At 37.3% G+C, this 16,524-nt stretch overlaps 1 protein-coding gene across 4 annotated transcripts in view; it reads right to left on the minus strand.

Annotated features, from left to right (window-relative positions):
* apbb2b (amyloid beta (A4) precursor protein-binding, family B, member 2b) overlaps window positions 1-16,524 on the minus strand; it is a 47,818-nt gene that overhangs the window by 20,380 nt on the left and 10,914 nt on the right. For 3 of the 4 annotated variants that reach the window (XM_058774834.1, XM_058774826.1, XM_058774822.1), the window contains exons 2-6: window positions 11,546-11,595; window positions 8,421-8,551; window positions 8,151-8,196; window positions 5,596-6,546; window positions 93-310 (exon numbers count right to left, since the gene is read on the minus strand). In XM_058774834.1, the coding sequence (XP_058630817.1) occupies window positions 93-310; window positions 5,596-6,544 (1,167 nt within the window). In that variant the 5' untranslated portion in view covers window positions 6,545-6,546; window positions 8,151-8,196; window positions 8,421-8,551; window positions 11,546-11,595. Of the gene's footprint in view, window positions 1-92; window positions 311-2,984; window positions 3,115-5,595; window positions 6,547-8,150; window positions 8,197-8,420; window positions 8,552-11,545; window positions 11,596-16,524 lie in introns of those variants that run through there. The other variant, XM_058774843.1, reaches the window with a different exon arrangement.

A 16,524-nucleotide genomic window follows, 5' to 3' on the forward strand; every position in this document is an offset into this window, starting at 1 on the left:
GGTACAGAGAAAATGATTGGTCAATGTGGATAAATCAACTGTTGATTTGTTTTATGTCCAGTTTGCGTAACAACATGGTTTCAAAGGGTTACCTCGTGATCTGGAGTGGGCGAGGGTGACAGGGAGCCCAGGGAGTGTTTGCGGCTGGCATGGCTGGGTCCAGTTGGCACCGGATGGCATGGGGCGGGTCTCTCCCACTGTGTGGTGCCCGTTGGAATGTGCCAGTAATAAATACCAGCCATGTCTGTCATCATCTTCCATCCTGGAGGCAAATCAGGGTCTGTCTGAAATGACTGCTCCCCCCAGATATCTGTAAACACAAATACACAAGGTCAGGCGTGGTCCACACACCCGTCAACCAAGTTATCAAAGACTCTTACGAGTGGGTGTTATGACCGAAACCTTGTATGATGGCATTATTAAAGACATTAATAAAGATGAATTGGACTAATAGCCTTTTTCCATCAAAATATCTATACACAATATAGATAATTATTGTGAATTCTTTTGGCCACAATAATCATGTAGTAAAATCTGATATTGTGACATCCCTAGTTCACGGCACTCCAGACCAGAGTATGTGAGCGCTAGTGACTGAACATGTGGTAATGGGCAATCAAATGAATTAAATACTGTATAAATAAAAGGTTTTTCTCCCAATATATGGAAGTCTATAAAAGGATTCACTTCATCTCTGAGTGTTCCTGTGGGATGTGACAGCCCTGTAATACATTGTTGCTACCATGAATAGTATTTTCTTTAAATCTGTCTCTCTCACATGACCTTGCTACTGTTTTGTCTGTCCTCACTCAGCAGCTGGGAATGTTTGTTTCATGTTTCAGATGCTAGTAAGAGCATTATTCACACAATGCAATCTGGATGAGGAAAACCACACATACACACAGTAAACCACTGCAGTCTGTTACTCACACATATGCTGAACAGATTAAAGTCAGGAAACACGTCCTCACCAAAGCCATGAAGCCATGACATTCAGTGTGTGTATGTGTTTAAAACAACTCTACAGAGACTTTGTGTCAATCTACACTACACAAATTCCACAAATGAATATAGCAAATGACTAACAGTTGAAAAACAAAAAATGAACTGACGCTGTGTGATAACTAGCTGGGACACAAGTGATAAAATCTCTTCCATATTCTAAGCTGATGCACTGTTGATTTTTAGGCTTTCTGCACAGTATGCAGAATCAGTATGTCAAATGAGACAGATGTCTGAATACTCAGTATTCATCTGTTAAGATCCTTCAGTATACAGAAAGTGGACACTTTGTATCCCATTAGGTCACAGCAACTATTCAATTCAAAAAGTTATTGAAAAAAATGTTCCTTATGCATAAACAACACCAAAGTAATTTGTTGACTTGTTGAAGGTCACACAGGTCAAAGGACAATGCCAACATGGTGGATGTAGTGGGAATCACTCTGGCTAGCTCCACCCATAATGAAATCTCATTAGTCTAAAATCCCACTCCACATAGCACAAATGTTGGCTGTGAATTCACTTTAATTGTCAATATAAAAGTAACTTGTGGCTGGAAACTTGTCTGGATAATACCCGGCAATCTGTCAATCAAAAGGATTTGAGTAGAAAGAAAACATCTAAATTCGGTTATCTTATCAAAAAAGATGCAGTCAGTTTTACTTCTGTTTATCAAATTTTTGCAAGCGAAATCCGCTCATTTCAGTAGGAATCCAATGTACATTTTCACCAACAGACAGTTGCTTGGTTTGAAAGTGACTTTTGTGTGAGCTGTGCTTCATACATAACTACATTATTGACAACAATCTTCATTTACATGGTGTATTAATCCAATAAAAATGTGTAAAATTAAATAATTTCTATAAAATCACCAAATAATATGAGTGTTATTTTAGTATCTCTGAGATACTGTTGTACTTTTTATCAATATTTAAATGATTTCCCCCTATTTCCGTTTTAGTAATTTTTATTTTTAACACCTTTATAGTTTTTATACATTTTTCTTTCAGTTTTAGTTAATTATTTTAGTAGCCAAGATCAAGATTCGACTAAATGAACCTTGGCAACTAGCTAAAGTAAAATAAGTAGCTAGTTTTTGTATTTAATTTAATTGTTTTTTTTCTTTAATGTAACAAAAATGTTTTTATGAATTTAGTTTTAGTTAACTACAATAACCCTGAGTAGCATGTTGAGGAAGAAAGCATGAGTTGAGTAGCCTCACTGTCGCTTTAAGGCATGACTCACTTCAGTGAGACTTAATAATTAGCCAACAGAACTGACTAACTGAGTGAAACAGCTATTAGCCAGCACTAGTCATGTACAGCAGATCTAATCTCCCAGCATGCAAAGTGAACACAAGTTCTTATTAGAGACATCTCCTGCACCCAAGTTCTCTTTCAGTAAGACAATGAGGCACTGCAGTACAGGAACTGTAGTGTTCTTTATTACTGGGTATCATGCTGAGGTGCATTATGGGACTTGAAGTCCCTAATATATAAGTGGGTCACCACAGCTACCTGAAAACCTCATTACAGTTCAATGAAACCCTTATACAGATTCAAATACAAAGAAATAGAAACAACAATCAGGTTGATGTTTAATAACTGTCTTGATTTTTCAGCAATTTTTTTCCAGGTAGACAGCATGCTAGCATATAGTAACTATCCTCAGCCTAGATCTAAACATTCGACCCACTTTCGATAACGTCTCTCTTTCTGCAGTCTATAAAGCATGTGTCGGGCAGAGGGGGAGGGGAGGACAGCTGTAAAATTCACGCACACACGCGGACCGAAGTGCCATGAACATATGCACAAACTTTAGTATTCAGCACACAGCTCGTGACACCCTTCACTGCATCCTCCCTCCTTCCTTATCTCTCTTCTCCGCCTGCATTTATGAGCATGCACACGCAACGGAGACGCGTAGCTACATGCGCAGCACTGACTCACAGCCACACAGACACACCGACGCACAGTACCTACCCTCGTAATTCACTATAACAATGGCCAACATGTAGTCTTTACCCAGCATCATGACTGAGCAGCCGCAAGCAGAGAGGATGACATGAGAAGAGAGAGGAAAGCAGAGGCAGAGTCGGAGAGAGACAGAGGGGGCGAGCGACTGATGGAGAAAGGGAGAGGGAGAGACGGGGTGGGTGAGCATGCGAGAGCAACAGACTCTGTTTATTTGCTGTTTATTTTTTATCCAAATCTTGCAGGAAGAGAGATATCAGCTTCCTGTCCATCCGGGACACCCAATTGGTCACGCGGCCGCACAAAGCCACCTCCCTCACCGAACGCTCGGTCACCCTGGCAACCCTGAGATAATTTTTCCTGCAGTGTCACCTAATGTGTGGTCACCTGACCTTGATATGACAAGATACAAAAAAAGTGGGAGAGGGATGGATGCGCAAGAGTTAGTGTGCTGCAGTGATTCCAGCTAACATCTGGGTGTAAAACCAGTTCACAGCTGTCCATTACCCACTATGCTGGGCGAACGGACCTGCCACACACTTGTGAGGTTTTCCTGTCTGGTGAGAGAGATTTTGACAAGACACTGTGTCAATGGTAGACTGGTTTGAGTGACAGTCCAGGGGCAGAGAGGAGACTTGTTACCACAGAAACAGCCATTTTGACTCACCACAAGAAACTCCGCACCATTTATCCTCGGCATAAACTTCATAGGTTGCAAGGGATAAATAAAATACCAAATAAAAATTCCAAATAAAAATTATTTAATCACCTTCATGTCGTTCCAAACCTGTATAATTTTTCTTCTGTGGAACACAAAAGGAGATCTTTTGAAGAATGTTGATGCTGCTATTTTCCATACAATAAAAGCACGTTTACATGCAGTTATAATAACAACAGCTGCATAGATTTCAAAGTGCGCTCCTGTGGCCTCATGGGATCTTTGTTATCCTACAGGGCCACAGGGGAGGGCAACATGAGGGGCTTTCGCACCACATAGAACCAATTTCTCCCTCGGCCCGTTTTCCTGGTTGCGTTCGCACCGGCAGCAGGAACTCTGAAGCGGCCGACAGCGATCTTTTTGCATGGCATTAACAAACGTCAAAAACCGGTGCTTTTGTTGTGTGTCATGGATTTCATGATAACGGACATGGAATGTCAATGCACAATTTACGCGATTGCAAGAGACTAAATTCTTTATGACAACTTGCAGTGTTACATATAATCGAAGCTGAGAAAAGAACACAACACTGCAGAAAACAGGTAAATGGCGTTATCGCTGTTTTCCATGTTCGTGGAGTAAATATGTTTACATGGCTTTTTAAAAATGCTGGGTAGCCGGTGTTTCGCGTGCATTTGGCCAATCAGCGTACACTTACGTCACTGATAGCTCCTATAGAACTGTTTTAGACCCTGCTCTGAAGTAGGAGCTAATTTAGTTTCCCCAAACGGAGTCCCTGGAACTAAAACCATTCCTAGTTCCTGGGGTGCGAACACGCCAAAAAGTGGGTAGTTCCACAATTAGTTTGGGTACTATGAAAAGGTTCCTGTGGTGCGAAAGGCCCTACGGTGGATGTAGTACATCCAGATTTCAGAACCACTACACACATTCATACTATATAGAACATACTAATGGTTGCAAAGAAGTACCTAGTCAGAGAGTATACGATTTCAAATGCAGCTATAGTTTTACATTTAAAGGGATAGTTCCCCCAAAAACTAAAATTCTCTCATCATCTGTTCGCTCACGTCATTCCAAACCCAAAAGACTTTTTTTCAACTTCGTCAAGCGAGTTTGGGCTTTTGTTTACCATATTTGATGTTCTCTATGTATGTGAGTTGATCAATCTTTACATGTCAATAAAAGCCTAAATTAAATCTGTTATATTAAATTATCATGTCTCATTAAAAGACTTGATTCATGTGGATTATTTTTACAATGGCTTGATGAACTTTTTGATGCTTTAAATTTTGATGGAATGGATTTCAAAGACAAATTAAAGTATTACGTGTTTGGAATGAGATGAGGGCTAGTAAATGATGACAGAATTTTAACGTTTGGGTGAACTAATCCTTCAAATCACAGAAAATCACTCACTGCAACTCTCAGATCTCCCTTCTGAGTTTTTTTTTTCTACTTTTTTGAGCTTGATAGCCACTTGTCACTGTCCACTTTCATTACATGGAAAAGAGCAGAGTGAACATTCTGTTCAACTTCTTTTTTTGTGGTTCACATCAAACAGGTTTGGAATAACATTAGAAAGAGTAAAGGTAACAAAATTAAAAATTTTGGATGGGTTCTACCTTTTAAAAACAACATTTTCCATTGACAATTTAAAAAGGTGCACACAATAGTAAACATGCTTTTAACAAGCTTTGCTCCACAGCCTCAATCCAGAAACACACTGTGCTGTGTTTACCTAGATCACACTTCAGTGAAGTGAAAAGTTCAAACACACAAACACCTCTCTGCCAACGCGCTTCAGTCAAACTGAAAACCACACATACCACATGAGTGCACCATATCCACTACACTGGGCCAAAACACACACACACACACACACACAAAACCACACTGAGGAGACCAGCAAGCATCGTAATGCTTTGAATGTGTACTACTGACCGCTCTCTTCTGGTGAGCCCAGTGATGCACTGTCCTGTGACAACGTGGTCCAGCTGGACTCCTCGTCACTGTGTGGAAGGTTCTGGATGCGGTTTAGTGCCCGGTCTGTCTTGGCTCCCGTCCGTGGTCTGTCCTTTTTCGTCTCCGGTGAAGAAGAGGAAGATGAAGAGCCGACAGACAGGAGGGGCGTGTCCTCAGGGCTGTGCGGTTTACTTGGAGACGAGGGATGGGTATTCTTCTCTTTCTCCAGCAGAGGCTTAGAGACATCCTCATCCTGTGTATCAGACAGTTCATACGACAGGTCATCCAGGCACGACTCCAGGTAACTCTTGGTCTTAAGGTGCTCGGGTGACTTCCTGTCTGAAACAATCTCTGTTTTCTCAGACAGAATGAGCAGGTCGTCACAATTCTCCACAAGATCCTCGTCATTAGTGTCATCATCAATTAACTCATTTACTTCCTCGTCAACAAGCTCGTTGTTTGGGTCAAAGTCACTGTGAACATCGTCGACGTTAGACTCGCTGTCGAGGCTTAATTCCTCAACATTCCTCAACTCATCATCGATGTCGAGCTCTGATTCGCCAGCGGTGTTTCCATCTTCGTCTTCTTCGGTGGTGTTCTTGTTGTGATCCTGTCGCTCTGCAGCTTTACGTAACTGATTTGCACCATTTTTGGCCAGTTTAGGGTTGGCAGTTGTCGCTGAAGATGATGAAGGTGGTGTCACGCCTTCGCCCAGTCCCATCGCACTCTGGATGCTTGTGAGTGCGTACTTCTTCCTGCACTTTGGGGGCGTGGCCTGGCCCTGTTTGATGACATCACCACTAAGCAGCTGATTGTGTGAGGAACGCAGGCTGAGGGATGTGGGCGGAGTTGCAGAGGGCCCGTTGCAATTGGCTACGTCCACAGAGGGGGAGGGGTTATGTGGTGAGGGCACGCAGACTGACATCATGGCTAAAGTTAGAAAAAGTGAAAAAGCAGTCAAAAACACACATAAACAGTGCATTAAACAATACAAGAGAAAATTAAATGCAAATATTTCTAATATATTCTTTATTTTTTAAATGTATTATTATTTATTTATTATTTAATTTATCAAACTAAAACAGCATTCTGGTCAAATTTAAAGCCCTTGTTTTTGTCCAGTGGTTGATTGACAGACGAGTAGGTGGCTTCTCGCCGTTGGTTAGGACACGTCAGGACAGATTAAATGTAAACGGGCTCAAAGAAACCAGTTGAAGAAATGGGAATTAACATCAACATGTGCATCACCTAGAATTTTCTTTGATTAAACGTGAAGGAATATAAAAATATGATAATACTGCAGATAGATCGACACTGGGACTGAATCAGCAATGACGATCATGAAAAGCTTATCTGTCTTTGCTCAAGCAGCTCTGCAGACTGTGCTGCTTCTGTGCTACCAAACTGAATTTCCACATTTTAAATCAACTTAATCTGATGGGAATTGAATGCGATTATAGCTGATTTACAACCCAGTGCTTCATACTATGATGCGATTGGGTGGAAAATTAAATCAGGTTCATGCCAAAAGATGAGCTGATTTTTGCTAACACTCAAAGACAAGATTCATAGAGACACCACGTGCACTAGGAAAGAGGATGTATCCAATCACACAATAATCCAACATATTACATGAAGACAGATGGATACAAACAGGGCTCCAGACTGTGACTAAAAAAATCTAAATTTGAGATTTAATTTTAAAATCTAGTCACCATTGGCAACAGCAGAGAACACTTTATATGCCTCCATATTAATTTAATCAAATAACATCTTGTGATGAGTCAGGCATCATACTCATCCAGTGAATCATTTAGAGCTGTTACTGAATTCACAACTGATTTTGTTACAGAATTGAGGGTCATTTTTCAGTTGTGTCTGATTTAAAATTTACAGAGAACTGGGAATGTGTACTTTAGGTTTGTCAGACTTTATATTAGTCCATTTACTGACTTGTTAATATAACAACGTGCAATTAAAGATACCTATTCACAACAGAAATTCAATGTAATTAAATAATGCAGACTCTTTACACCAAGATTTTATTTGTTAATATTAGCTAACATTAACTCATCATGAACAATACTTTTGCAGCATTTATTAAGCTTAGTTAATGTTCACCTTATTTTGATAACATATTTGATAACATTAGCTGATGCACTGTGAACTTCCATGAACATTTTATTAACTAAAACATATTGCTCCTTGTTAGCCCATGTTAATGCATTAACTAATGTTAACAAATCAGACCTCGTTGTAATATGTTACCAAAATAACAAATGGTGTTCTAAAATCATTTAAATTTACTACTGAATATTATGGGTTATTGTCTAGCATACTGAAATACAATTGTAAGGCTGAATTGACAATGTTTGAAAGTAACACTGTTGATATGTTGGATCAACACAACATCTGTAGAGCAGTTCTGAAATTTGGCAACTAGTAAAAGCAATTAATCCATTTTAATAGCCAGTGTAGATTTTTTAGTGTGCAGTCCTGCTCAAATCATATCCTGACACAGAGGGCTGTCTGACCTTGTACAGGTTTTCTCGTTGAGCCGGAGACACTGCCAATGTAAATCTGCACCAGAAAATAATACAATTACCATCCATAAACACACATGCATGCAAATGTAAATAATATGAATTCATTCCATTCATACAATAGCAATTGAGTGCTGTAATTATGTATTTATTCACAATTGCATATGTACAGTTTAAATTTCAGTAAATTTCAGTATCATATCTGTATAACAGCAGAGGTTAATACAAACATGTTCCATTCGAGCAGGCAGTCATACTCACCAGGGAGCTGAGGATTGTGGGTATTTCCACAGAGCCTCCTGGTCCATGGTGTAGAATCAGCGCATCATCAAGGTTTTGGCCAATCAGCACCAGCTGTGTATATCACCATGGAAGCACTCAAGAAATATATTCTGAACACAATAAAAAATGATGATTAGAAAGTAGATAGCATATGGACATTTTTACTTAACACATTTTCACTCAGCTAAGGTCAGTGATGTGTGAGTGTGTGTGCGTGTGTGTGTGTATCTTCCGGGACATCTCCTGCTGTGCGTGTAAACAGCATGGGGTGGAAATATGCATCTGGAGCACAATGATAAAAATAACTGTCAGGGTGGAGGCACAAACAGAAACACACACTCAATCTCAAGAGGAATCACCTAACTTGGTAGTAAATGAGAATGAAATGATTTTTCACTGCACAGATCAAAGGGCATACATGTCTAAACATTAAAACCCAAAAATAACTAGGGCTATGTCATATATCAAGTATTAACACTTTTTATTTGGCCATTAAATTTCCTGAAGAGTTAGACTAGCTTCATAACCCATTACTTGAGTTATATGTGTGATAAGATAAAGGCTTTTAATTGCTTGAGCATTTCTCATTTAAATGTCAGTAAAAAAAAAAGAAAATTATGTAATTATTAGTGCTGTCAAACGATTAATCGCGATTAATCTTATCCAAAATAAAAGTTTTTGTTTACATAATATGTATGTGCACTGTGTATATATATATATATATATATATATATATATATATATGTTTATTATGTATAAATAAATACACACACATGCATGAATATATTTCAGAATGTTTATATATTAAATATATTTATATATAATATAAATTATATGAATATAAATATAGATATGTAAATACTTGTAAATATTTTCAAAATATACTTATATGTGTGTGTATTTATATATACATAATAAATATACACAGAACACACATATATTATGCAAACAAAAACTTTAATCGCTTGACAGCACTAGTAATTATTTAAAATAAAAAAATAGATTTCCATGAATCAGTTCAAACTTTGCATATAATATAGGTTCAATAGAATTTTTCCTTCTGTTCATTTAGTGAAAATCAGTGAAAAAAATTTCCATATAAAAAAATTACTTCAAAGACTCTGGTTTAAATGAAGGTTTTTCTTACTGAAAAAAGTGACTCTTTAGGTCATTTCAGAGCAAATACATGAATATTAAAAATCTTTTTTAATTACTGAATAATCCTAAAAAGGCAGAAAAATATTAAGATATTCTGTATAACCTAGCAGTTAAAAATGACGAGAGGGTTTGTTTTAGTACAGGAGAAAAAAAGAGACAGAGAGATACAGAGTAAAAGACAGACAGATAAGCACTGAGATTTTGATTCAGTTTGGCATTTTGTATCCATGCATAACCTAGAGCAGAAAACAAACAGAAGTAGAGCAGTTCAGTGTGTGTGAGAGTGTGGTGAGCTTTAATTAGAGATGTCTGACTGGTGGCTAACCTCCCTGAGATCCCTCTTTCAGAATCATGCATCGCTCTCTCTCTCACTCAGGAGGTTTCCACACTTATGACCTTAAAGAAAGGGTGTGTGTGTGTGTGTGTGTGTGTGTGTGAGTACATAAATTGAATCTGACCACAGTAATTGACCCTCCACTAAGCTCTGCACCTCTTGGTTACTGTTGCCCACTGTAGGCATGTTTTAAAAAACTTCCCATAAGAATGAAGAGGAGATTTCCGTGAACAGTGTGGTTTTCAATAAAATGTGCTCATAAACCATTTGGGCTGGAATGAAGTGTGACATTGCAAAGTATTTTTTTTTTATCTGCTCAATTTTTTACTACATTAGATCATCATCACACAGTAATGTTACTAAACACTTATCACAGTCAAATGGAAAAAATAGACTCATTAGAAAGTGCTTAAAGGGTTAGTTCACACAAAAATGAAAATTCTGTCATTATTTATTCAGACTATTAATATTCTTTCATTATATTTGTCTTATCCATTTAAACTCCACACAACCAAAACTTTCACACATCAAAAAGTACAAAAAGACAATAATCTATATGAATTGACCTATTATTCTGATGAAACATGGTTGCTTTATAGGATGAACAGATGTCGTTTAGACTATTAGTTACATATAAACATTGATTAACACAGATACACAGAGCTTATACACTGTACTTTTTGATGCATGACAGTTTTGATTGCATGGACTTGCATTGGATGGAAAAAATGATGAGAGAATATTAAAAATAGTCTCATTTCTGAAGTGTTTTTGGTTTGGAACAACATGGGGGTTAGTTAATGATAATAGAATTTTCATTTTTGGGTGAACTAAACCAAAACTGCTTTTCAAATAATAACATTTTTAATTTCTGTTTGACTCTCAGACAAAGCTGGAATGGCTTCAGAAGACTTAGAACACAGCACATGAGTCATGTTGAATACTTTTATAGTGCCTTTATAGTATTTTTGTCTTTTCAGAGATTAGCAGTATAAATCACCACCACTTTCCTTATATAAAAGAACAGCTCTGGTATCCTGCTTAACACTTCATTTTATGCTGGAGAATAAAATAATGACATAAGGCAGATGGTGATGACAATTTTCATTCCGTGTGAACTATTTGTTTCAGAACAATAATGTAATTCACATTCTATAAAATAAAACCTTTCAAAGATCTATTGTTTGGAAAATGGTTCCCGCCATTGTTCCCTGGAATGTGCGTTACGAAATATTATTGCAGCAACTGACACTTCAGAGAGGACACAATCCATCCACAGAGAGCTGCAGCCAGATTACACACACTAAACAACAGAATGAAATACACTTCTATAGCTCAGTTCTTTTCCACTCCTAACTTCACTTAAAGAAATGAATTCTGCAGCACTTAGAACAGACAGAGTTTGCCGTCTGGATACAACAGCTATAATCATAACACACACACACACCCTCAAATCCAGTCTTTACAAGGAGCAAAAAAGCAGGAATGTGAGGGAAAACTGAAGAATTCTTGGCATGTCATTTTCAGAAGGCTTTAATTACCCATCTGAGAAAAACACATTGCACTCTTCTTTCACACACACACACACACACACACACACACACAAATATACCTGTATCTCTGCAGGTAGAGGTGCTTGTCACATTCAGATGAGGTTCCTACCTGCAAAACAGAGAAACAGGCAGTTAATTTGTGAATTAACAACTTTAAGTCAACAGTAATAATAATACCAGACAGAAATACCAAAGAAAACATCAAGAATCATTTAATTCACTAAATACACAACACAGACACTGACTGACAGTTTTAGCAGCTGAAAATAAAATGTTAAACAAACCACACAGAAAAGAAGTAAATATGACCTGCTGAATAATCCAACTGTGCAAATCAGAAACAGAGGGCACAGTTCTGTGAAGCACATCCCGCTGAGGGCGAGAGAAAGCGAGAGAGACGCTTGTGCTCACAAACAGGCGGACTGGTTAGATTAAAGGACGTTTATTTAGCTGCAGAAACAGGGAGGAACATGTATAGTCAGAGTTAACTGCTGCTCATAACTGCACATCTCTCTGCCCATGCCATAAAAGTGCATCCAATCAGTATCATGGAAGAAAACAACAACAATAAAACGCACACAAACAGGCACACAAATACGCAGACGAATGCTGGGAAAGAGGCAAGTCAAGATCAAATTTCAGAAAGAAGAAATCCTGCACACACACACACAAGGCCTTATATCAAAGACTTGCTTTCCAGCACATTGCACTGTGAAAACAGCTGCCAAATGACATAGATGAAAAGAGGGAGGAAAAGAAAGAGAGATAGTGAGAACGAGTGCAAAAGCCAACAGAGAGGAAAAGAAGAAAGAAAGAAACCCACAGCACTATGGGTTTCCATCAACATCTGTATAAACAATCCATGTGCATACTAGAAGCTTTGAGACGAACTTATTAGTTGGTCCCAGTTTGTGCTTCTTTTAACACGTGTACACATTTACTTGATTTACCTGATTTACCTTCTTTCCCCATACATTATTCAAATAAAGATTCCAAATAGGTTTTAGAGCTTAATACCGTAGAAGAACCTAAACGAACCTAGAACCAATACACTGAACTGAAGAACTTAGGAAGAAACATCAAGAACAATCTTAAAAGAATCATATAGCCAACGAAATAACTTAGATCTGAGTTCTGAATATGGAGAGGGTTTTTTTGGAAATGCTGCACAAGAAAAGGAAAATCACAAATGAGATCTCTTTAATATGCCAATATTATTTAATATGCCCTCTCCTACAGCAATGAAATTAAATGGAGAAAAAATGGTGACTTTTGTTTAAGTCTTCTGCTGCTTAGAGAAGAAGACTCCAGTAATCCCCAAATGTGAGATTCAGAAGAATTTAAACAAAAAGATTTGCCAAAATGCTAACTTCTGCAACCAAAAGTCTGAGATTTCAGTATCATATCTCAAACATTTGGTTTTGATAGCTTCTATTGTCCTCATTTGTAAGTTGCTTTGTCTGCTAAATTACTAAATGTAAGGGTAAATGGCAAACATTTCTCATCAAAGTCTCCCAAGACCAAATTATGTGAGATATGCTAATATTCATAACTCACTATAAGGTCTCAGTCTCATGGGAATCAAACTGACCTTTTCTGTGATAGTGCCATGCTTCAATGTTCGAGCTACATGAATGAAATGACCTAACAATGAGCAATATATATATATATATATATATATATATATATATATAATTTATTTGGGGTAGTATAGGGACCAATTCTAACTATTAACTAGTTGCTTATTAGCATCGCTATTATTAACATACTGGCTGTTTATTAGTACTTATAAAGCACATATTCTGCATGACCATATTTCACACCCCTAATCCTACCCAATACCTAAACTTAACAACTACCTTACTATAAATAAGCAGCAAATTATAAGTTTATTGAGGTAAAAGTCGTAGTTAATGGTTTGTTAATAGCGAGAATTGGACCTTAAAATAAAGTGTGACCATATTTTTAAAGCATTTATTAATCTTTCTTTAAATAGTGAATCTTTACTCCTACTCTATACCAACAAGTCTTTCATTTTGGTCTGTTTTACTTTATTTTAGGAGACAAAGTTGCAAACGACCATTAAAGAACTATTTTTAAGTGCATACTTTTATTGTTTATAAATTATGCTACTTAAAATGACTATACTGTAGGGAAAGTTTCAGAAATGTTGTCCCAAAAATACAGCTAGGTCAGTAACGCACGCACAGCACTTCAGCTAATAGTCCATATCTTCTGTGTTGCCGCTGATCAGAGAAGAAACTGCTGACGTACGTCAAACACAACCGAGATGAAGGCTGTTTCGTCTGATGCAGTCTGCTCTGATACTGCTCATATGAAGAGTGACAAGTATGCATAGATTATATATCATTCCCTAATAACAACCATAAGATTGAACATGATGGAACATCATAAATCAATGCTGTCACGCCAGACAAACACACAGCTAGGGGTTATGTGAGAATCAGAAAAGGAATATTCCTGACTGACTTTGCTATGAAGGGAATTCTGCTTTTATAAGACATTTTTTAAATAAAAAGTTCACCTAAAATAATAAGCATAATAATATAAGAATAAAATTATTATTTACTTAACTACTTCACGTTATTTCACATTAAATTCTCTTGATTGCATAGACATATTCTTCAAAATGTCTCATTTTTGTATTACACAGACATGAAACAACAGTAAGTTAAATAATAATGACATCATTTTCATTTTTGGGTGAACTACCCCTTTAAGAGTATGAGAAATGTGTACGATTTAGGGTAAGAAAGCAACCGAAGATAAAAGGCATGTAGCCTGGCTCCTGTCCCTCTCACAGACAAACACACAGCCATAGTGTGTTGTGTGAGAGCCAGAGGCACAGCACAGGAGCTGAACTGAGCCCAAAACCCATTTCCTGTTCCAGCAGCAGACAGGAATTGGGGGAGGGAGTCCATCCACCTCAAACACGATCACTAATGCCAAACATCTGGAGTGGGCTTTCTCTCTCACATACACACAAACAGCATGAAAACAAGCAACTATGACAGCCCTGCACCGCTTTGGATAATGTTTCAGTGATGTCAGCATAATGGAGGTGACATTCCACAGTGACGTCATGATTTTTGTATGTCATATTCAAAGCCAACTCATACTGAATAGACGCTCAATAGCCCAGAGTCACTTCTACCACTGTATCATATATGCATGGGAACTGACTGGCTCAAGCTAAAGCAGTGCTGGTTTCGACAACATTTTCATTAGCCACGAGAACAAGTGCACTAGCTGAGATTATTAGACTTGGCCACCATACTTTTTTCATGTAAATATACTCTAAACTGTCCAAACAGACTGTACTCCAGCAAAGGACAGTAAAGCTTTCTATAGCTTTGTACATTTTGTTTCTTCTTATATAGTATTCACATGCAGTTTTCACAGAAAAATATATGGTATAGCATAGATAATTTACCTCTAGTTATAGATTTGAGATACACTACTTTTCCAAAGTTTGGGGCCTTAAGGATTTTTTGAAAGAAGTCTCTCCAAGTGCTCACCAAGACTGCATTTATTTCATCAAAAACACAGCAAAACAATTTTCAAGTTTAATATATTTTAAAATATATATTAATATTATTTCACATTTTTAAACATTTCCAATGTATTCTTATGATGGCAATGCTGAATTTCCATTAGTCATTACTCCAGTCTTCTGCGTCACATGATCTTTCAGAAATCATTCTAATATGCTGATGTGGTACTCAAGAAACATTTATTATTATTATTATCCATGTTTAAAACAGTTGTGTTGCTTAATATTTTAGTGTTAACTGTGATATTTTTTCAAGAATCTTTGATGAATGAAAAATTCAAAAGCACAACATTTATTCAAAATAGATTTTTTTAACACTTTACTTTGACTCGTGGTCAATTTAATGCATCCTTGCTGAATAAAAATGAAAGCAAAAAAAACTACTTACCCTAACACTGCACTGACATTACAGTTCTGGCCAATAATGATTGATAAGCCAGTAAAAACATATATGGTTTTGACTTACAATAAATAAATGAAAGCCTAAAAAGCTAAAATTAGTCATCTTAAATTCTTCCATGATTTTAGGCATCACAACATTCTATAAAGTGTAGTGTATTAAAGATTGAAACTACATATTTTGAAATATAGTCAAAGTGTTTTTTTAGTCCTGTTATCTTCTTATTCACCTAAAGCCCCTTCAAAAATATAGTTGCAGGATGCCTGTGACCTCAAGACAGATCCCAGAACAATGAACGGAGCGGATGGCCCACAATAAACATGACTTACAAGCCATTATACACACTCACACACAACAAGCAGGTTGAAAGGAACTTCAACTAGACACAACACAGAGTGTGAGAACAAAAAAGAGCTGGCCGGCCACATTGCGTGTGTATGTGTGTGTGTAGAAATAAGCATTACAGTTCTATAATAGCCAGCAGGATGAGCTCATTGTTCCCAGCATTTCCTCTGAAAAACATTCAAACTAATTGCGAAACTGTGTGTTGACCTGCACATAAATTTAAAACTAAACATTGACAAATCACAGCAAAGTCTCGATATTACATAAAACAGCTTACACAGGGATTATATCTCCCTCTCTCTCTATTTTAGTTCTGTGCAACTCTGCAACTCCTGATCAGATTGTGTAGCAATGTATTTGTACTAATACCCATTAAAACCAGCAATCTGCAGTTTAACAGGCCTTTGGTAAACAGATTTTCATAGATTATGCAAAAGAGGGAGTGTGGTACACCATATTCAACTACCCAGGGGTGTGCTTCTCAAATGCATAGTCAGCCAACTACAGTCGCATGTTTTGTCGTTAGTTCAATGATTCAGTGTTTCCAATAATGAAACTTTCAGTTAACATTTGCAAACAGCAAAGCTCTGTGGCTGGAACTAGGGATGCACTAACAAGTTGGCAATGTGGAAGCATTTAAAACTATTTGAGAAAGACTAATTACAAAAAATAATTACAAGCAAGCACCGACAGCGAGAGACTGTTTAGTAATGCATCGC

This window comes from Onychostoma macrolepis, chromosome 01 (genome assembly GCF_012432095.1).
Source record: "Onychostoma macrolepis isolate SWU-2019 chromosome 01, ASM1243209v1, whole genome shotgun sequence".
Classification (NCBI taxonomy): Eukaryota; Metazoa; Chordata; class Actinopteri; order Cypriniformes; family Cyprinidae; genus Onychostoma; species Onychostoma macrolepis.